The sequence below is a fragment of the Rhinatrema bivittatum genome, chromosome 8 (assembly GCF_901001135.1).
Source record: "Rhinatrema bivittatum chromosome 8, aRhiBiv1.1, whole genome shotgun sequence".
Taxonomy (NCBI): Eukaryota; Metazoa; Chordata; class Amphibia; order Gymnophiona; family Rhinatrematidae; genus Rhinatrema; species Rhinatrema bivittatum.
In genome coordinates, this window is record NC_042622.1 from 69,393,206 (window position 1) to 69,416,248 (window position 23,043).

At 45.1% G+C, this 23,043-nt stretch overlaps 1 protein-coding gene across 4 annotated transcripts in view; it reads left to right on the top strand.

Annotated features, from left to right (window-relative positions):
- Nucleotides 1-23,043, top strand: part of CHD6 (chromodomain helicase DNA binding protein 6) — a 586,770-nt gene that overhangs the window by 135,874 nt on the left and 427,853 nt on the right. For all 4 annotated transcript variants that reach the window (XM_029614845.1, XM_029614844.1, XM_029614846.1 and 1 more), the window contains one exon: nucleotides 11,321-11,832. In XM_029614845.1, coding sequence (XP_029470705.1) covers nucleotides 11,321-11,832 — 512 coding nt within the window. The remainder of the gene's footprint in view (nucleotides 1-11,320; nucleotides 11,833-23,043) is intronic.

Below are 23,043 nucleotides of genomic sequence, written 5' to 3' on the forward strand. Positions count from 1 at the left end.
TAAAAGGATATCCGTAGTCCAGGGCTTTTTTTCAGGCGGTAGGTGCCTGTTCTGAGTACCGACACCTTTGTCCTCCTTCCACCTTCTTGATTTTCACTGTGGCTCATCAAAAAACTAAAATGCATCCTACTTGTGAGTTTTGTCACATTTTATTTTTTTCAGAAAGATAGCACAGACCTGGTTTATTTCTTGACCTTTATTTCTTGTAAATTTGAGGCATTAGATCAAAATACAGATAATTCCAGTATAAAAGGTTGCAAAAAAAGGAAGAGTAAAATATCACTTCTTCAGTCTGTAATTATGTTTCCAAGGAAGTCAAATGCTGTTCTTGTGTCTGTGACCTCTCAGGGAAGAAGTGACCAATGGTGCAGATGACACAGCTAGCTTTTACATTATCTTATTTAATTTCTATTACTGTTGTGGCTCTACCGCTTCCATTGCAGTCTATTCCAGCTGTCCACCAGCCTTTCAGTAAAAGTATGTTATATCATTCTTTTGTTCCTGTTGCATTTCTGAATATTCAGTGTAAACTATCCAAGCATGTTTATCCGGATAACTTATTGGTCAGCCCATGGCTGAATATTGATCTCATTGACTTCCCTGTGCTTACCAACAGTAGTGTGAGTTTGGAAGGGGACTAGTGTAGTAGAAGAGAGTGAGGACTGATCCTTCTATATGTTCAATATACTTCTGTGTTCTTAGTTGACAGATAGTAGCAGTACTATGTATGCTATACTACTTAACATTTGTATAATGCTATGAAAAATAAGCAGTGCTGTACAAACATACAAAAAGACAGCCCCTGCTCAATAGAGCTTACAGTCTAATAAGACAAACATACAGGACAGGAGACTTGGGGCATTTCATAAAACAAGATAATGGTTAAAAAAGAAAAGAAAGTTAATTAATGAGGCTAAAGCAGACAATCAGGCCTATGATTTAAAAGCAGCTTCAAAAAAGGTGGGTCTTTAGATGAGATTTAAAGATGGTGAGAGAGGGAGCATGATGTACTAGTTTAGGAAGTTTATTCCAAGTAACAGTAACACCGTGATTACAGCAGAAAATAACCAAATGGTCCATCTAGTCTGCCCAGCAAGATTTTTATGGTGGTAACTACCGCTCCATGCAGGTTACCCCCAAACCTTATTTTAAAGGTAGTAGTATTAAAAATCAAAACCAAGCAACTGTCAAAGTTGTAGTGTGTTGACATACCACCTGCTATGCTAATATCTTAATTATGATATCACCTAAAATTGTGTTGGCAGGTAATAGTATTATTTATGCTGTTATTTTGAATGTAGGCCAGTGGGTTAATAATATTATGACTTTATGTTTGCATATCCTTTGCTATAAATACATGACAGACTGTGAAATTTGTCATTTAGCTGTTACTGACCTATGAAATCTGTCAGCTTTCTTAGTAATTTATATGATCACCTTGTAAATAAGAAAATAGTGACTTTCATTAACTGATTTACAAATGCTATTATTCTGCTTCAGAGTGCAATTTATTTTTAATAAATGTGATTAATGTTTTTGATGATCTGTTTTGCTTCATTTATCTCCGTGTAAATTATTTTTTCCAGCTCGCCCCTGCAAAATCACTGGCTCCAATCCATAGAGGATAACTTTCATACAAATACATGCAATGGCATATATGCGTGCATGATATAAGAGTTTTTTTTTAAACTTTTTCTTTAGCAGACAGAATACACTCAAGAACAAAAAGAAACCAAAAAGTTGACTTGTTCACAGAGTTACAAAATCCAATGTTCAGGGTCATAAAAATAATCTCTAACTCCACCCAGACGTCCAGGAAATTCATAGATACCCCTCCATTACCATGAGAGCCCACCTTGAAACCGCTAGATTATTTTTAAAAATAATCCCAAAACATTTTTTTACAAATACGATTATATTTGTCTGGTTTGTCTCTTAGAGAGTATGAAATTTTTTTCAATAATTGCAATCTGAATCATTTTGGAATGCTACTGAGAGATGCTGGGAATGTTCTTCCACATCATCACAACTATATGTCTAGCTGCAAGTAAACTCTGATTAATAAGAACCTTATCCATAATCGAGATTACTTCAGCAGTGTCTTTCCAATAACCCAATAGCCCCACACAGGGAGTCGGGGAGAAGAAGGTATTACACATTAGTCTTACTTCCTGCTCAGTATCCTGTCAAAAAGATATCACTTGCGGACATGACCACCGTATGTGTAAATATGTACTGTTCAGCCCACAATCATGCCAACACAGTGAGGAGGCACATCATGAGAATGCAGTAAAAGAACATAGGATATCTATATACTCTGTGTAGTAATTTGACCATTTCCTAGCGTGTAGCAGATGGACTCAGAACCAATGGGTATAGTGTACTCCTGATAGCAGTTGGAGACAGATCAGATTTCAATCTGACGTCAGCCCTAGTACATATACCCCTGCAGGAAGTGCAGCTCTTCAGTATTTTCCATCTCCATAGCAGTTAGGGACTCTATGCACACTAGCACAGCATTAGAGTAATTTTACCAAAGAAAACCAAATTAAGAAGAAATCTTACCTCTACAGACGAGCCCCGCTCTCCTGCGGTGACACCTGTTGGGTCCCTCCCCCAGTTGAGATTTCCCGAGGTGATTTCCGCGATCCCTCGGAGGTAAGCCTCGGTCCAGCGGCCAACCTACGGCGGGGACCTAGCTCCCGACATCGGGTGAGGCTGAGAAGCAGCGGGTGCAACCTCAAGTGCGATGGTGAAGGTATTTTCCCTCTTCCCCCCCGCAACCGGAGACCGCCCGGAACGAAACCGGGAAGCGCCGAGACAAGGTAAGGTAGAAATCTATTTAAAAGTCTCCGGTCTCCGAAGCTCGAGGAGACGCACAGGTCACCAGGTTGATCTGTCCTAGTAGGGCTAGACCCCGGTCAGATCCGAGGGTCCTCCCATGTGGAGACCCTCCGAGGTGGTCGCCATATTCTCTGCGTGGTTGCCGTCACCATTTTGCTCTGTTCGCCGCCCTGTCTGCCGTTCCGATCCGTGCGCACAGAGGCAAGCCGTGCGCACAAATACCTTGTGTGCACAACATCACACGAACAAGTACCGGGCGCACAAGTGATGAGCATAGCCACTCGCTTTCTGTGCCGGGCGCATAACTTCGACCTGTGCGCAAACAGCGTGCACATCTCCCTGCATGTGCGCACCAAACCTACGAGCACAACTTCGCACACCAGAACGCACAACTGTATTGTATGCGCATAAGCCATGGTACCACCGGAAAATAAACTCAAAGCTCAGGGCCTTTGCCCAACATGCTACATTAGAGCTGCACAGCATGAGGAGGCCACGGCCCTGTGCATACAGTGCGAAGAGGCCCTAGGGGACCCAACTCATGGCCCTCCCCAGCCGGTACCGAACCCCAGCCTCTCGAGCAGTACGCCGGACCTAGCATTACACAGCGGGACTTCCCCCTCAAACGGGGCTCCCCAGGGACACGGCGCCCCCTAGTCTAGACCCAGCATCTATCTCCTAGGTGGAATTCTTCAAAGATCTGCATACCTTCGTCCACATGCAACTGGGGCCTCCTATAATGTGGCCACAGGCTCCACCAGAGCCCAGGGAAGTGATCCCACTGCCAAGAAGCCCCACCTTCGGGGACACAGACAACTTAGATGAGGAGTCAGAACCCCTTGAGGAAGGGGAACGCCTTCCGAGGACAGAACCCCCACTGAACCATGAGACGCTTCTTCACCAAGGACGAGCTTCCAGATCTGGTCACACACAGCGTAAAAGAGCTTGCCATCCTGGGCACAGGTGCCTCGGGGGAACCTAAGACGAACCCACTATTAGAGGGACTCCATCAGACCTCCCTCCATTTCCCACTATTACAAGCCGTCCAGCAACTAATTGACCTGGAATGGGATGCCCCAGAAACCATGTTCAAAGGGGGCTGGGCTCTGGCAGCCATGTACCCTCTGGACCCAGCTGTCAAAGATCTTCTGGCATGTCCGAAAGTGGATGCCATGGTCTGCGCGGTCTCGAAGCGCACTACTATCCCGGTGGAGGGAGGAGCAGCACTCAAGGATGCTCAAGACAGACGTCTGGAATCTATCCTCAAAACAGTCCTTTGACATCTCCGCTATGTCTTTACAGATCGCGGTGTGCTGTGCTGTGGTGACACGCACTTGCTTAGCACAGACCAGGAACAACACTCCTGGGGAGGCCCTGGAACCAGCTGTATCATTCGCCGCGGATGCCGCTTCTGATCTGGTACACACAGCAGCTAGAGGAGTCTCATCCGCCCTGACAGCCAGAAGACAAATCTGGCTCCGAAACTGGTCAGCCGACGCATCCTCCAAAACGAGACTCACAAGGATGCCTTTCAAGGGAACACTCCTGTTCGGAAGCGAACCAGAGAAACTAGCCAACAAATGGGGCGAGTCCCCACTGCTGCGGCTACCGGAGGACAGGAATAAGAGAAACCAGCAATCCTTCCCCCAGACCTCCAGGGGCAGAAGATCACAGCGCTTCAACCCATATAGAATCTCATATCAAGTGTCCCGCCCCGCAGGCTGGAGCCAATCCTTTTGGAACAAGCACAATAAAGGGGGAGCCAGCTTGTGCCCAGGCCCCAGCCGCACCCCACAATGAAAATCAGCCGACCCATCCAAAGGAAGAAGCCATAGGGGGCAGACTTGCCCTATTCTACCAAAGATGAGTCGAGAGAACTTCGGACAAGTGGGTCCTATCCATCATTCAAGAGGGATATTACCTGGATTTCCACCACCTCCCTCCGGACAAGTTTGTGGAAACTCCCTGCCACGACCCTTCCAAGAGGATGGCAGTGGAAGCTACACTGACCAGATTATTAGCCTTAGAGGCTATAACACCGGTGCCTCCACAACAAATAAATACTGGCCATTATTCCATCTATTTTATCATCTCCAAGAAAGAAGAAACGTTCAGACCCATCCTGGACCTCAAGGTGGTCAACCATCACCTGAAGATTCCTCGCTTCCACATGGAAACCCTACGGTCTGTAATAAGGGCGATACAACCGAGAGAGTTTCTTATATCCCTGGATCTGTCGGAAGCCTACTTACACATTCCGATCCATCAAGAGCATCAGCGTTTTCTATGCTTCTCGATCCTGGACCGTCACTACCAGTACCAGGCACTACCTTTCGGGTTAGCCACTACACCCCGGACGTTCACCAAGATCATAGTGATGGTGGCAGCAACACTGAGGAAGGAAGGAATCAGTGTGCACCCTTATCTAGACGATTGGCTGATCAGAGCGAAATCCCCAGAGGAAAGCCACCAGGCAACCAACAGAGTCAAAACTCTCCTGGAGAGCCTCGGGTGGGTGGTCAACACAAACCAGAGCTGCCTGCAGCCCTCCCAATCTCTAGAATACTTGGGAGTCCGGTTCGACACCAAACAAGAGAAGGTCATCCCGACACCGACAAGGAGATCTCGGCCGTCCACATTGCCAGGAAAGACAACGTCGCTGCGGACTACTTCAGCAGAGAGAGTCTAGATCCAGGAGAATGGAAGCTGTCGACCACAGCATTCCAATTGATAGTGAACCGTTGGGGAACACCAACCATGGACCTCCTGGCAAACTGGTCCAATGCCCAAGTACCCAGTTTCTTCAGCCGCAGGTGGGAACCCCAGTCCCAGGGAATCGATACCCTGGTACAGACCTGGCCACAGGAGACTGTTATACACCTTCCCGCCTTGGCCCCTATTGGGCGCAATCATCCACAAGATAGAACATCACAGGGGACCAGTACTTCTAGTGGCCCTGGACTGGCCAAGAAGACCGTGGTACACAGACATGCGAAGACTGCTGACGGGGAACCCCCTGCCACTACCTCCACACAGAGACCTGCTCAAACAGGGACCGATCCTCCACAAGGATCCAGCTCAATTCTCTCTTACGGTCTGGCCACGACCAGTGCTTAACCTGCACCTCTACCAGCAGATGGAGACTGAGCAAAGCTGACATCACGGTATATATTCCCCTGCTTTGACTTCAACCTGCTAGTATTCTCTGTCTCCCACCGCTTCTCCTGAGGTGACACCTTGTGGTCCCTCCCTCAGTCGAGTTCTCCTGAAGTAATATCTGGTGATCCCTCTCTGTCGAGTTCCTCTGTCCAGTAGCTGGTTTTCCAGCGTGGACTTAGCTGCTAGGAGAGAATTGGCTGAGGGACTGGCAGGTGCAGGAAGCCGAGTGCAATGGTGAAGGCATTAGCCCTCCCCCCCCCCCCCCCCCCCCCCCCCCCCCGCAGCCGGAGCCCGACTCTGTATTTGGCCAGGACAGGCTGAGCTCAGGTAAAGAGTTAAAAATTAAAAAAAAAAAAAAAAAAAGAGTAAGAGAGATTTAGGGATTCTTCTCCCCTCTTCTGTTTCTGGTTTCCGAGCCTCGGCTCGCTGATCCAACGTGTGTTCCAGTGTCCATGTGGGACTTGGGGAATCGCGGTAGTTTTTACGGGTTGAGTGGCCCTTTGGGCTAGACCCTGTTCTTAGGCTTCATTGTGACGCTATGTAGTAGGTTAGTTGGGGACAATTTGCCCTGAGCCTTCAAGCAGCGCTGACAAAGATTAGAGGGGACCCCAGGCTGTGATGCCCGAATATGGCAAGCAGTGCAAGTCGCAAGGTGCTTAGGCTTCTTTGATACCTGCACCATGGATAAGGATGTCCAGTAGCAGTATGCTCAACAACAAGTGTTTGACAATTGTGAGTCCAACAATACGTCCTACCAGGCAAATCTGGACAGAACGCCCAAAATTAGAATGCCTGCATGTCTAGGTTGAGCGTCTGTCTAGTTGCGTAGTTGAGTGTCCAAATTTTGGGCATTTTATAGTATGAGCTTTCAACAGAAAGGAGTTTTGCGACTCCCTCACTGGTTCATCAGCAGGGGAGGGCAACTCAGTGGGTGCCAGATCGACCTCTGGTTTTGGAATGGATCCCTCCACCTTCTTTTGGGTGGAATTTTTTTTTGAAGGGCTGCAGTTCTTTCTTCAGGCATGTTTGGCGGAGCTAGCCAAACCTGAAAGTTCAGGATCGCAGGCTGCAGAATTCCTGGAGACTAGTGCCGTGGGCAAACATCGGAAGGCATTTCGGCTTGTTGCGGGTCACACTGATGGGGACCCAGATGGCACGGATGAGGAAAGTGATCCTTACGCCCTGGAGGAAAGGGATATCCCACTGGCATTGGAACGTTATAGAACAATGTTGTGCTTTCATAGAGATGAGTTGCTGCCACTGATCTCTCAGACACTGAAGAGGCTAGGAGTGCTGGGTGCTGATCCCATGTCTGAGCCAAAAAAGAATCCCATTTTGGTTACTTTGCATAAAGCATCATGTTTCTTCCCCATTATGGATGCTATTCAAGAGTTGATTTGAACTTGAATGGGGCCCTCTGGAAGCTAATTTTAAAGGGGAATGAGCCTTGGAAGGCCTGTGCACCCTGGTTCCAGTGGGGATGAACCAGTTGTGTTTTCTGAAAGTAGAAGCGCTGGTGTGTTCCGTCACCAAGCAGACGACCATTCCAGTAGAAGGGTGCTCAGGATAGGAGAATTGAGTCTATCCTTAAGCGGCCTTTGAGGTAGTGGATTTGTAAATAGCCTTTTGCTTCTCCATGCTTCTATCTCAGGAGGTCGATGAGTCTGGTTTGAATTCAAGGGTAGTGATGGAACCGGTATCCGCCTTTTTGGTGGATGCAAGCTGTAACCTGGTCCGTATTTCTGCCAGAGGGGTGGTTTCCATGATAGCATCCAGACGTCAGCTGTAGCTGCAGACTTGGTTGGCCGATACAATTTTAAAGTCTAATCTTACGAATTTGCCTTTTAAAGGATCACTCTTATTTGAGAGTGAGTTAGAAAAAATGGCCAATAAGTGGGGTGAGTCCCAGGTTCCTCGGTTGCCTTTCTCTTGCAGAGCTAGTTCCTTAAATTTACCTTACATGTAGTGTGTGAACTTTTTTATTCTTATTTTATAAACATGATTTTTCCTTCTAAATGAGTATAGCAATCCTTAATAGCACAGCACATCCTATGCACAGAAGTTTAACAGTGGTTTAATTAAAAAAATTAAGGGGAAGTGGGCACACAAGCTCACTGTTCTGCACATAGTATAAAGTTCATGCCAGATGCTAACAGGCATTGCTCTTCTATTGGGAAGGGATGGGGTGGATGAAGAAACTTTGGTTGTGACAGAAGCAGAGGATGAAGGAAGGAGGTGGTCAGAAGAAGAAACTATGAGAGGCTGTTGGTGAGAGTATTCACAGCGTTTTTTGCTAACAGAAAACTTGGATTTACCTGATTATTTCATCCCTTTGTGTGCCAGCCCTGACGTCAGTGGGAGCACCGGAAGAACTCTATAAAGGGTGATTTCCAGCGGTGCCTCAGCAGAGGCTGTTGGTGAGAGTATTCACAGCGTTTTTTGCTAACAGAAAACTTGGATTTACCTGATTATTTCATCCCTTTGTGTGCCAGCCCTGACGTCAGTGGGAGCACCGGAAGAACTCTATAAAGTGTGATTTCCTGCGGCGCGGCGCTGCCACCGGTGCCTGCGACTTTGTCCGACTTAGTCCGAATTATCCGAATAGGCTAGGTTATTAACATCATACTAATTTCAGTTTTCTCTCACTGTTTAAGAATCTGCGTCATAAGGTCAAAAGTTTGAAATATCGTTGGAATGCCTGCAAAGAGGAAGGGAAAGATCAGAGTGTTTCCCTTAACGCCAGTATCTTTTACCCTGACTCAATTTGAGATTACTAAATTTTTGACGCAACTGGAAAATAGAGGAGCTGAGGACTCCGTTGGAACCGCACATAATGGAGATATGGGCGGCTCCCAGGAAGAAGCGTCCCTCAGTCTGGACAGCCGTTTACCCCCTATACAATGCAGCATGGAAGATGGAGTGGCTCCGTTGTCACCCAGCGAAGGGACTGTTACAACGAAACTAGAGGGTCCATCTGCTCAACAAGCTGGAGAACCATCATTACAGCAACCCCCTTTGGTGGGGCAGGTAACATTGGATAAGATACTGGAGGCGGTCAATAGTTTAAGTCTGGTGGTATCTAGGTTAGAAAGGATAATTGACAATGTGACATCAGATTTCCAAGGACAATTATCAAATGTTCAAACTCAGAGTACTCAAATTTTACAAAAAATGAATGAAAATGAAAAGAACATATCGTTGCAAAAAGTCAATGTCTCTCTAATTAAAGATCAAATTGCTAGCTCTAGACGTCTTGAGATATTGGAAAACCTTGTGCGCCATCTAAACATAAGGATAGTTAATTTTCCACAGGTTCTTGGGGAGATTCCATATATTTCTCTAAAAAGATATTTTAGAGAAGTATTATTATATAAGGAAGAAGATATTCCTTCCATTAATTCTTGTTATTTCCTAATTCAAAAATCCCAAGTCCCTGCGAATTTAACAAACTTCTTAGAGGAATCAAGTTTAGATGTTGTCCATCGTAACACTTTAATTGTATCCTTTATAACAACCCAGGATATAAATAATGTAATGAGGAAATACTTTAAAAAATTTCCTACAATGTTCCATGGGCAAGCAGTAAAATTATACCCGGATTTAGCTCCGATTACTAGAACACGGAGGAGGGAATTTTTGGCAATGCGTCAACAAGTTGTTTCCTTAGGTTTCTCGTTCTTTTTAAGGTATCCCTGCAGATGTGAAATTAAGAAAGGAGTAAACTCTTATGTTTTTTATCAAATTGATCAGCTGAAACAATTTGTTGATGCCCAGCTACCTAGTACAGTACCAGATTTGCCTATGGCAGAGTCTTCCCCTGTTAATATACCATGTAATGGGGACTAGCAGTAGACGGACAAGAAATAAAGTTAACCCAGCTGTTTATGTAATACGCTTATATATTTAAATAATTTCTTTAATTTCTCCAAATTTGTGTTTAAGATTCTAAAAAATTCAGCCTCAGTTTTCTTTATTATACAGTTATCCTTTTTCATATTAAGACATGTATAATTAATATTGCTGTATTTGATTGTCCTGTTAAGAAATTCTTAATAGGATTTATTTATCCTTTATTTAATGTTTTTTGACTATTTCTTTAAGCTGTATTCAGAGTGAAGTTTTTGAAATTTTTGTTCTCCTTATATGTTATATGAAAAAATTGATAAATAAAGAATTAAAAAAAAAAAGAAGAAGAAACTATGACAGTGCACTAGGGCTGGTAGAGCAATGGTCATACAGGTAGGAATAAGTTCTTGAGAGTTGCATTGTGATATTCTAACGCCTGCTTTTCCCATTTGAAAACAGCACTACAATTTTCAAAATCCATGAGGATAGGATGTGAAAATCCTAAAATCTTTCTCTAGAAAATACTCTACATGAACATCTATAATATTGCAGACATCTATAATATTGCAGAGATAACTAAAGTAGTAATTTGTAATATTTGTGTACTCTGCTGGAAAGCTCATTTTAGAAAGTATTCCATTTGAGACCATGCCAACTGGGCATATCATCTCCCACTCACTTTTTATCCTTCGTGAATCGTCTTGAGCTGTGCCTGCTGCCTCGGAGACATCCAGTTAGTGATTTGGCATATGGCCAGTCCTAGAGGGTAAGGAAGAAGAAGCAGTTGGAGATGCTTAGGACAGTATTTTCTCAAGAGCCAAAATAATTTTGTTAATAATTGTTAGACTTTTTTGATACATTTTAAAGCAAACTGTGGGTATAGTGCTTTTTTTATTTTTATTTCCTATCTCCTAATTGCTGTAATGTTAAATTGTGCTACCTTAATTGTTCTACAAAACCAGAATGATCTGCTTTTTAAAAAATGTTACATACATCTGTACAATTAAAATATTGTTACTTTTTGAAAAATGTATAGTAAATTGCTCTTTTAATTAGTGTGACTGTCAATATGGTTGAATACTCTTGTCTTGCTCATATCATGGTGCCATCATACAATGCCTCTCTTTGTTTTCCTGTCCAAATGTTAGCATGGAGACATCACATATGACCTTTCCTCATCCAGATATTGGGGAACCAGCATAGGTTGTTCTCTCTGCTTCCTCTCTTCTCAAATGTGGACCAAATGCTATAGTGCTTTCCTAGGGCTTAGAGCTGGAAATACCTCCCCACAAAGGTAGCTACCCATGCTGTTTGACCACTATACATTACTGTGGGAACACTACTTTTTTCTCCTTCTCTGCTTCTGATTGGAGAAACAGAATCACAAACCTTGGGCCTTTTTATAAAAGGAAGCTATTGATGTATATTTTCTATCAGTTTCACAATTTTTCTTATTTCTTTTTATTTTCAGTTGTCAACATTCAAAGTGTTAAGTCATTCCTCAATGTCCGATGCTTGCATGCCACGTGAGCATAAATCCCAGCCCAACTTGAGCAGTGACAAGGACCAGCCGAGCATTCATCACCCACTGACAATCACAGAGCTGGCATATCACTGCACAGCTCACAACGAACACTGTGCTGGTGATGAACAGAAAGCAGTCATTCCAAAAAGGATAGTGGCCCTCAATGGGATGGAGGACAGTGGTGGTGGGGGCACTGGGGTGAAGAAGAAACGGAAGAAAAAGGAACAAGGGGTGCAAGAGACAGCACATAAGGACACCAAGAAAAATGAAATGAAACCAAAGAGAAAAAGGGAGCCGAAAGAACCTAAGGAGCCAAAAAAGGCCAAAGAACCGAAACAGAAGGAGCCGAAACAGCAGAAGGAGACCAAGAAACCCAGGAAACCAAGAGATCCAAAACCACCTAAGGAGAAGAAAAATACTTTTGAGTCTGCACCCAAGCCAAAAACCAAGAGAACAAGGTATGTGTTTATACTTCTAGTTTATTTCAGCAGACAGATAAAATAATCTTAATATCACATGTTATTTATTAGCAATAAATGTGACAATAAGAAAGACAGGGCCTTAGCATAATTTTACATTGAATGACTGATGAATAGAGAGCACAATTTGTTTCCATCAGTAGCATTATTTTCTAGGTTTTGTTTAAAAATTTAAAAAAACTTTTAAAAGCCTTTATTTATTTATTTGTTTGTTTGTTTATTTATTTAAAGTTTTTCTTGTCTGCCATTCATCAGAGACATCATGCCGGTTTACATTATAGATTGTCTAAAAATGATAAAAGGAACTTCAGGGTTTATACTGAGAAAATTCTTGGCAATATGTTGGTTTTGCTGGAGACTCAATACTTAGATAATGAACAAACTGAAGACTCCAGCAAAATAAGAGTACAGGAATTGAACATTTTGGAGATGCAAGAAAAATGTAGAAAACGACGGATAAAAACGACACAACTTAAGTAAGCTGTCATACAGGAACCAAGAATGTGAAGTACTATAGCAGAATGCAAGGGAATGAATGTAATGAAGTACAATGCCCTTCCCCTTCCCCTGGCACATACACACACACACACACACACACGCACACATGTACTCTCTCTACTCCAAATGTGCTGTTTCTTGTGAGCAAACTTACTTTACTTTTGTTGGTTGCAAGATCCTCTTCCATCCTGTAAATACAAATCTGTTGTTTTCTACTTGATTAACAGAATTTAATAGTACTCTAATATTCAGGAGGCAGTAATTGCTAATGGACTTAATCCAAATTGTGAAAGAGCATGCCTGTGAAACCCTCAGAATAGTATAAAGGTCTGGGCCCAGCTGTCTGGTCCTGGTCCACCCTAAGATAGAGCATTATGGGGGTACCAGGTGTCTCCCAGAACAGGATATAAGGTAGGCTCAGAAGGGAGCAGAGAGAGGCCTGTGAACTACAGAGAAGCCAGATCCTTCATACAGAACTGTAAGTAGAGAGGGGAATGGGAATGCTTAATGTTTTGGTGATTATGAATGCTTTTGTGAATGCTGAAGATTTGAAGCACCGATTCATTAATTTTCATTTGGAGACTGAGGTAGTCATTTGACAGAGCTAAAAGTATGCTTTTTCTCAGGGCCATTTGATGGTTATTTTATTTATTTATTTTATATTCTGCTTTTCGCACTTTTTTCAGCGCTTCAAAGTGGATTACATTCAGGTACTGCAGGTATTTCCCTATCCCCAGAGGGCTTACCATCTAAGTTTGTACCTGAGGCAATGGGAGGGTAAAGTGACTTACCCAAGATCACAAGGAGCAACAGCTTTCAATTCTTAGTCTTTGCAGGGCTAAAATTCCTATTCCTGGTAGACATTTTGCATATTTGAGATGGCTTGGACAGTTGTATTGCGTAGCAGTCAGTGAACATTGTTTCCCTCATCCTCTTGAGGCAGTAATGAGTGTGTTCTTATGACTCTTGACTATGCCATTGTTTTCTATGATGTAGATGGATTATCAGAGTCTCCTGTCTTATAGGCCAATTCAGTAAAAACGCGGGAGAGCAGATGAACGCCCGCTTTCCCGGCGTGCGCACTGGCCACTCGCCGGTGCACGCGATACAGTATGCAAATGAGGTGGTGCGGTAGAATCGGGCAAAAGGAGGCGCTAGGGACACTAGCGCATCCATAGCGCCTCCTTTTAGCCCGGAGCGGCGGCTGTCAGCAGGTTTGACAGCCGACGCTCAATTTTGCTGGCTTCAGTTCTCGAGCCCGCTGACAGCCAATGTCTCGGAAACTGGACGCGGGCAAAATTGAGCGACCGGTTTTCGGCCCGACAGCCGCGGGACGAATTCAATTTTTTTTTTTTTTTAAACTTTTTTTTTCTTCGGGACCTCCGACTTGCTTTTCTGTGCACTTTCCCAGTGCCGGAAGAAATTAGCGCCTACCTTTGGGTCGGCGCTAATTTCTGAAAGTAAAATGTGCGGCTTGGCTACACATTTTATTTTCTGTATCCCGTGCGCATATCTAATAGGGCCATCAACATGCATTTGCATGTTGAGGGCACTATTAGGTGCCGCAGGTTGGACGTGCTTTTTTCTCCCTTTACCTGAATAAGGGGTAAGGGAAAACGCGCATCCAAGAGCAGGCTAACAGTGCGTTCCGTCGGAGCGTACTGTACTGTATCGGCCTGTTAGTAAACTGAAAGCAGGGAGTGCGATACTGCAACACTTCCAAGAGTCTTTGGGCTTATGCAAGTGCAGTGGAGACACAGTAATTCCTTTCTTTTTTCTGCTGGGTAGTATCTGACTCCTTGAAAAATGGAAATGTTAACAAACCAAACCCCAAAAATTCAAAATAAGGCAATACCCTTTTATTGTACTAACTTGATACATTTTTTGACTTGTTTTGGGGCGATGATACTCCCATCCTTAGGTCAGAATAGAATGAACTAAAGTAGACTACTAGAAAATATAAATGAATCATAAAAGGCATTCCAGTGACAGTGTGAAAGGGAAAGGGGGGGGGGGGGTTTGAGGGTTGTGTTGATGGGTGATCAGAAGGTGACATACATTATAAATTTAAGCTCATTAGGGGTTAAGAAACCTAGGCCTTTGAGGTTTTTTTTTGTGTTCTGTAGTATCTGATCTTTTAACTTCAAATCTTGTGTTCCTGGATTGTTAACATAGCAACCACACTTCTTTATCTGTTGAAAAATTCAGTTAACTTTCCTTATATGGCAGATATTTATCCATTTTCTGAAGAGATAGAGAGAAGGTAATAACCGGAGCTAAGGTGCAGGAGAGAGTTTTGGTGTAGTTTGACCCATTTATGTTCCTAATGCTTTATGTAGCTTTCCTTATTGCTACTAGTAAGTCTGCTGCAGTTGGTATGGTGTATGTTGGTCCTGATAATGTCAGTAGATTGTTACTTTGCATTTAAATACCGCCCTTTGTCAAAAGGAATGCCTAACAGCTAACATCATCATAATAATAATTATAATTTAATATCAACCATTCAATACAATGATATCCCAAATCCTATTCTTATTAGGGTAAGAGAAAACAAAAAAACCCACTGCTAATCCCACCTCTGTGAAACCCTAATTCTCCCAGTCACTGCCAGTGGAGCTTCCAAAGGGGGGGTACCCTTGCTTTACCCCCTTTACCAGTTTATTTATTTCACACATTACCATTCGGATCTTGAAGCATGTTACAAAGTATTAGGCAAACATATTACCATAACATGCAAATAAATTCACAAAATTGTAGATTACAATATAATTAAAATTACAACAAATGGAAATATTACAACAAAATCAATAGTTCTCAATTATAACAAATCAATAGTATAACATCAGAAGAAGAGAAAATAACATATCATTTCTATATCTGACCTGAAATAATTCAAAACTTTCTTCCTCTCATCAGGCACGAAATAAATGCCCGACTGAACAACCAAATTTTAACTTGCTGTTTCAACTGCACTAAATCATTAAGTTGGCAATAAGTTCCAAAGAGAAGGTAAATACCAGTAAAAAGTTTGTATATGAGATAAACGTGTTGAGGTGGTGTAGTGTTTAAGTAAATTTTGAAGATAAGCTGGTTCATTTGTGTGGAGGGTTTTAAAAACTAACACCATTTTGAAACTGACCTCGCCAAAATAGGGTGAAGCCAGTGAAGGCCTGCTAGCATCCAAGTAGTGTGATCATAACAACTTGTTCTATACAAAATACAAATTGCAGAATTTTGAATTAATTGCATTTGTATACAGCTTTGCTAGAAGATCCAAGTATAAGCTGTTGCAGTTGCAGTTGTTCAGGTTGTTCAGGTTGCAGTTGTTCAGGTTTTTACCTTCACTTGGAAAATTTGCAGAGTTTGTGCTGTGTTCTAGAAGGAATTAAGTGTGTCAGAAGCTGATTTCAGAAGTAGCCAAAGTAGGATATCCTTCTGTGAGCCCAGGGCTGGTACAAGGTTTCTAGTTGTCGTACACAACTTCAGAATTTGGCGTTTGCCCTTGCAAAGAATAATGCTATCCCTACATTGATGGTGCTTATGCCTCCTGCAGAATGTCCTGCTGACAATGTACCTCCTACCCCCTCCACTGGCTCTTCATCCTTGCTAACACATCTGCTCAGCTCCTCAAATTTATACAGGGCAGTTGCTAGGTAACTGATTAGAGGGCCTCTGATTTATCATTTGGTTCCTTCTCTTTCTGTTACTTTGGAAGTGTGCTCAGGGAAAGTGAGGAGGTGGGGTTACCACATTGTAGGTATTGTGAGTATGCTGGACCAGCATGTCAGTAAAGAGTGTCAGGTATTTGTGGACCAGCATGTCAGTGAAGAGTGTGGCAGTGAGAAAATAAGGAGCTCTTGCAGCCAGGGAGCTGCAGTAAGGAACTGGGGGAGCATTGGTGAGGGAGGCAGCTTCAGAGGGTGATTTTTGACACCCCTTGAACTTACCACGTGGGTTGTGCCAACTTTGAGGAGAAACCTTATAATGCACATTCAGACAGAACTAAAAATAAACATATATATAAAATAATTTAAAACTTCCAGAACCACATAATCAGATATTTATTTATTTAGTGCTTTTTTATACCGGCATTCATGATACAGATCGGTTTACAAGTAACCGGGGTTATAACCTTACTATTAACATAGTGCAGAGAAGCAAAAGTTACAATGAAACAGGGGTAATGGAACTGGGGGAAGAGGAAAACATAGCAGAAAGTAACTTGTTAACCATAACAATTATTTACAGTGTATTGAATGTTCGGCCATGATAGCTAGGGCGGCTCTTTGCTTAGGGAAAGGCCTGTTTAAATAACCAAGTCTTGAGTCTTTTTCTAAATGTCAACAGGCAAGGTTCCTGTCTGAGCTCTGGGGGAATAGCTTTCCATATGGTTGGTTTTTTTTTTTTACTTTAGCCTTCTTTCCCTGCATTATGCTATGCTTTTCTCCTAGGGCAAGCAGGATGGTAGTTCTCACACATGGGTGACATCATCCGATGGAGCCCGGCATGGAAAACTTAAGTCAGAGTTTCTAGAACTTTGACTAGGCACACTGAGCATGCCCAGCATGCCCTATTTTACGCATCCATGCAGGGTCCCTCTTCAGTCTGTCTGTTTTTTTTCTGCGGAGCATTCGCATCGCAGTTTCTGAGCTTGTGCTTTTTTTGCTTGCAAAAAGGTTTTCCTTTCAATGTTTTTTTTTTGTTGTTCTCTATGTGGGTCCCTCTTTGGTTCCCTCTTGCCTCCCAGTAAGGTTTTTCGCTGGTTCAGTAAGTTTCCTTTTGCTTCGTCCCCTGCGGGTGACGGTCGCCTGCCACTTCTGAGGTCGTTTTTGCCCCTTTTTGTTCGTGTTGCCATGGCCTTGGGTTTTTGCCGATGCCCTTAGTGCCTGAGGACTATGTCAATCACGGACCCACACGAGGTGTGTATCCTTCTGGGGGCATCGCACGATGTTTGGGGATGCTGTATGTGTGACCAAATGACTCCGAGGGACGTCGTGCTCGTCTCGATAAGATGGAGAAGCTCTTTGAGGCGATAAAGTCCAAGCCATCAGCATCGGTGACAGCAATGCCAAAGGACCATGGAACCGCACTGATGAATACCGAGCCATCGACACCAGTTGGACCTACTGCTCTGTTGGTGCCGCTGACGGATAGGATACTGGGGACAGACCTCTGTCAGTCTCCTCCAGGTTGAGGACATCGGGTTCATCGTATTCGACCTCTGCACTGGGGAAAGACTAGGCCAAGCACCAAGGGAAGCCAAGGAAGCATTGGCATCAGTCGCCCTCGATGCACGGTGCCAGGCTTGGATTGGCGCCAGCGCTTGCCGTGATGCCCCGAAAGTGACCTTACAACGCCCAGAAGCCCCACCTTCGGGGACACGGACAACTCAGATGAGGAGTCAGAACCACTGGAGGAAGGGGAGCTCCCGGGTACAGAGCCCCACCGAACCATGAGGTACTTCTTCACCAAGGACGAGCTTCCAGACCTGGTCACACACAGCTTGAAAGAGCTCGCTATCCCGGGCACAAGTGCTTTGGGGGAACCTAAGACGACTCCCCTACTAGAGGGACTCCGTCAGACCTCCCGTCATTTCCCACTATTACAAGCCGGCCAGCAGCTAAATTGACCTGGAATGGGATGCCCCGGAGACTACATTCAAAGGGGGTGTGCCCTGGCAGCCATGTACCCTCTGGACCCAAAGATCTCCTGGCATGTCCGAAAATGGATGCCATGGTCTGTGTGGTCTCGAAGCGCACTACTATCCCAGTTGAGGGAGGAGCAGCACTGAAGGATGCTCAAAACAGATGTCTGGAATCCATCCTCAAACAGTCTTTTGACGTCTCCATTATGTCTCTACAGATCACGGCCTGCTGTACCATGGTGACGCGCCTGCTTATCACAGACCAGGAACAACACTTCTGGGGAAGCCCTGGAACCAGCAGTATCATTCCTCACGGATGCCGCTTCTGATCTGGTGCGCACTGCTGCTAGAGGAGTGTCATTAGCAGTGGCAGCCAGAAGACATCTCTGGCTCCGAAACTGGTCGGCCGACGCATCTTCCAAAACGAGACTCACAAGGATGCCCTTCAAGGGAATTCTCCTGTTCGGAAGCGAACTAGAGAAACTAGCCAAGAAATGGGGCGAATCCCCACTACCGTGGCTACCGGAGGACAGGAATAGGAGAAACCAGCGACCCTTCCCCCGAACTCCCAGGGGCAGAGGATCACAGCGCTTCAACCCATACAGAAGCACATATCAAGCGGCTCGCTCTGCAGGCAGGAGCCAGTCCTTTCGGAACAAGCACAACAAAAGGGGAGCCGGCTCGGGCCCAGGCCCCAGCCGCACCCCACAATGAAAATCAGCCGACCCGTCCAAAGGAAGCAACCATAGGGGGCAGACTTGCCCTATTCTACCAAAGATGGGTCGAGATAACTTCGGACAAGTGGGTCCTAGCCATCATTCGAGAGGGATATTACCTGGATTTCCACCACCTCTTTCCGGACAAGTTTGTGGAATCCCCCTGCCACGACCCTTCCAAGAGGATGGCAGTGGAAGCTACATTGATTAGATTGCTAGCCTTAGAGGCTATAACACCGGTGCCCGCACAACAAATAAATACTGGCCATTATTCCATCTATTTTATTGTTCCCAAGAAAGAAGAAACGTTCTAGCTCATCCTGGACCTCACGTCGGTCAACCGCCACCTGAAGATTCCTTGCTTCCGCATGGAAACCCTCCGCTCAGTAATAAGGGTGATACAACAGGGAGAGTTCCTTACATCCATGGATCTGTCGGAAGCCTACCTACACATTCCGATCCATCAAGAGCATCAGCGTTTTCTACGCTTCACGATCCTGGACCGTCACTACCAGTTCCGGGTACTACTATTTGGGTTAGCCACAGCACCCCGGATGTTCACCACGATCATGGTGGTAATGGCAGCAACACTGAGGAAGGAAGGAATCCTCGTACACCCTTATCTAGACGATTGGCTGATCAGGGCGAAATCCCCAGAGGAAAGCCACCAGGCGACCAACAGAGTCAAAACTCTACTGGAGAGTCTTGGGTGGGTAGTCAACACAAACAAGAGCTGCCTGCAGCCCTCCCAATCCCTAGAATACTTGGGAGTCCGGTTCGACACTAAGCAAGACAAGGTTATTCTGACACCGAGATCAAAACCGATGACCCAGTTGTGAACCCTGTTGAGCGAGCTTTGCCCCACAGCATGGGACTACTTCCAAGTCCTCAGCCTCATGGCATCCACACTGGAAGTAGTGCCATGGGCAAGAGCTCACGAGAGACCCCTACAGCACTCACTACTTTCACGATGGAATCCGCTGTCCCAGAACTGCACCGTACGTCTTCAGCTCCTGGACAAAGTTCAGACCCAACTACGATGGTGGCTACAAGAAGGCCATCTGAGCCAGGGAGTAAGACTATCCTCACCAACCTGGATCCTGCTTACCACGGATGCCAGCCTATGAGGATGGGGAGCACACTGCCAGGAGCTAACCGCCCAGGCACAATGAAGAGCCCAGGCAACAAAGAAGAGTCGGGATGGAACATCAATTGCCTAGAAGCCCGGGCAGTCAGACTAGCCTGCCTATGGTTCAGTCACAGACTCCGAGACAAATCAGTCAGAGTAATGTCTGGCAACGCCACAACAGTGGCCTACATCAACAGTCAGGGAGGAACCAGAAGCCAAAACAGGTGTCTCTGGAAATAGACCCCCTAATGTCATGGGCCGAAGCGAACCTTCAGGAGATCTCGGCCGTCCACATCGCGGGGAAAGACAACGTCGCTGCGGATTACCTCAGCAGAGGAAGTCTAGACCCAGGAGAATGGAGGTTGTTGACCATAGCATTCCAGTTGATAGTAAACCGTTAGGGAACACCAACAATGGACCTCCTGGCAAACCGGTCCAACGCCCAAGTGCCCAGCTTCTTCAGCCGCAGGCGGGAACCTCAGTGCCAGGGAATCGATGCCCTAGTACAGACCTGGCCACAGGAAACTCTGTTATACGTCTTCCCACCGTGGCCCCCTATTGGGCTCAATCATCCAAAAGATAGAACACCACAGGGGACAGTACTTCTAGTGGCCCCGGACTGGCCAAGCAGACCGTGGTACACAGACATGTGAAGGTTGTTGACAGGGAGCCCCCTCCCGTTACATCCACACAGAGACCTGCTCCAACAAGGACCGATCCTCCACGAGGATCCAGCTCGATTCTCTCTTACGGCCTGGCCATTGAGAGGACTCACCTGAGGAAGAGTGGATACTCGGGGGCAGTAATTGACACCCTGCTCCGAGCACGCAAGTTCTCCACATCCCTAACGTACATCAGGCTTCGAATACTCTCCAAATCCTTGTGTGAGGACAGCAACATCGTTCCACGCTCAGTCAAAATTCCTGCGATTCTGGAATTCCTGCAGAACGGACTACAGAAGGGATTGTCTCTCAACTCCATCAAGGTACAGGTGGCCGCATTGTCATGCTAAGGAACCAAGAGCGAGAGCGGCAGCCTAGCCTCTCACCCGGATGTCTCCCGCTTTCTGAAAGGAATCAAGCATATCCGACCACCCCTAAAGTGGCCGGTGCCTCTTTGGAACCTCAACCTGGTCCTAGATTTCTTAGCAGGAGCTCTTCATGGCCTGTCTCTCCAACTGTTAACATTGAAGACAGCCTTCCTGCTGGCAGTCTGTTTGGCCCGTCGTATCTCCGAGCTACAAGCACTGTCCTGCCAAGAACCATTCCTCAGACTCACCCCGGGAACCATCCAGTTACGCACGGTCCCGTCCTTCCTCCCCAAAGTGGTTCTCACTTCCATCTCAGCCAAACCATCTTGCTACCATCGCCAGATGAGCATAAGAAATCTGAAGAGTCTCGCAGTCTACGCCACCTCAACGTCAGCAGACTCCTAGTCCGGTACCTGGAAAGGTCGGAATCCGTACAAAAGAAGGACCATCTATTCATCCTCCATAGAGGGAAGAAGCAAGGGGAAGCGGCCTCGCGAGCAACCATAGCCCTCTGGATCAAAGAAGTCATCAAGGCGGCCTACGTAGAAGCAGGCAAGCCACCGCCTTTACAAGTCAAGGCCCATTCCACTAGAGCCCAGGCAGTGTCCTGGGCGGAAACCAAGATGCTGTCATCCGCAGAGATCTGTCGGGCGGTGACAAGGTCCTCCATCCACACCCTCTCCAAGTTTTACGGCCTGGATGTTCAGGCTCGAGAGGACACAGCATTTGCAAGGGCAGTACTAAGTGGGCCACGGGCAACCTCTGACCCGGTTCGGGAGTAGCTTTTATACATCCCATTGGTCCTGAGTCCATCTGCTACATGTTAGGAAATGGAGAAATTACTTACCTGATAATTTTGTTTTCCTTAGTGTAGACAGATGGACTCAGCATCCCACCCACGGCTGCCGTTATTCATGGAATTCTCAAGTGACATCTCCGAGAGCGAGTGATTCACGGGTAAGCCATGCTTTCCTCCAACTAGGACACCCATCCTACCCGGGTGTCGACGTTTCTCGGTTGAGGGCACTGGCGGTCTCCAGCTATAAACAATTCAACCAGTGCAAATTAACAAGTTATCCAAGTAATAAAGTTAATCAAGTTATTCAAATTATTCAGTCATACATATATCCACAATTGCTTTTCGAGGAGAATCCTGAAGAGCTGCACTTCCTGCAGGGTATATGTACTAGGGCTGACGTCAGATTGGAATATGATCCGTCTCCAACTGCTATCAGGAGTACACTATACCCATTGGTCCTGAGTCCATCTGTTTATACTAAGGAAAACGAAATTATCAGGTAAGTAATTTCTCCATTTTCTTCTAGAATACGTTTTCACGAATCAGGACTGACCTTGTGACAGTTGATTAGCTAAAATCCCTTGGGGTGGAATTGCATCTTTAGTCTTTTCCAATGATGTATGCAGTCTTTCTTTGATCTCTTTTGTCCCCTATGCTTTTTAATATCTTCCTCTGGCCTGTCAAAGACTTGATTAGAAAGTTTGGTCTGGGCATTCATATATTTAACCAAGCTTTCCCCTGAGCTCTGTATCTTCACCTATCTTACTGATAGGTATCTTCCCTTAACTATGAAAACAATGTCTACTTTATTATATGCGGTATTTGCATATCCTTATTGCTTGTTATCCTCTCTATACTTTGAAATCAGTGTACACTGTGTATTGCTAACGATACAGTCTTGTATTGCTCAATTCCCAGTTTGTGTTTTATATGTCCCCTCCTTCCTACTGGCATATATACTACAATTCACTTTTTTTTTTTTTTTGTATTCCACCTTTTGCCTTTCCCTGGAAATATCAAACGGAAATAAATACAATATATGCTGATTGCAATCCATTTTTGTCTCCGTGGAGGAGCATGGAAAATGGGAAGCTAGTAAGTAGCAGTTGAAGCTATAATTAAGAACAAAATTACTGGTCATATGGATAAACACTGCTAAGTCCCTGCTGGCTCTTCCCCATGAAGCTAAGGGGAAGTCCAGTCTTATTAACCTTATTGGCATTCTTTGAGGGAGTACATAAGCACGTGGATAAAAATAAGCCAATCAATATAGTGTATTTGGATTTTCAGAAGGCATTTAATAAAGTCCTTCATGAAAGATTCAGAAAACTAAAAAGCCATGGGATTGAAGGGGATGTCTTATACTGGATTGGT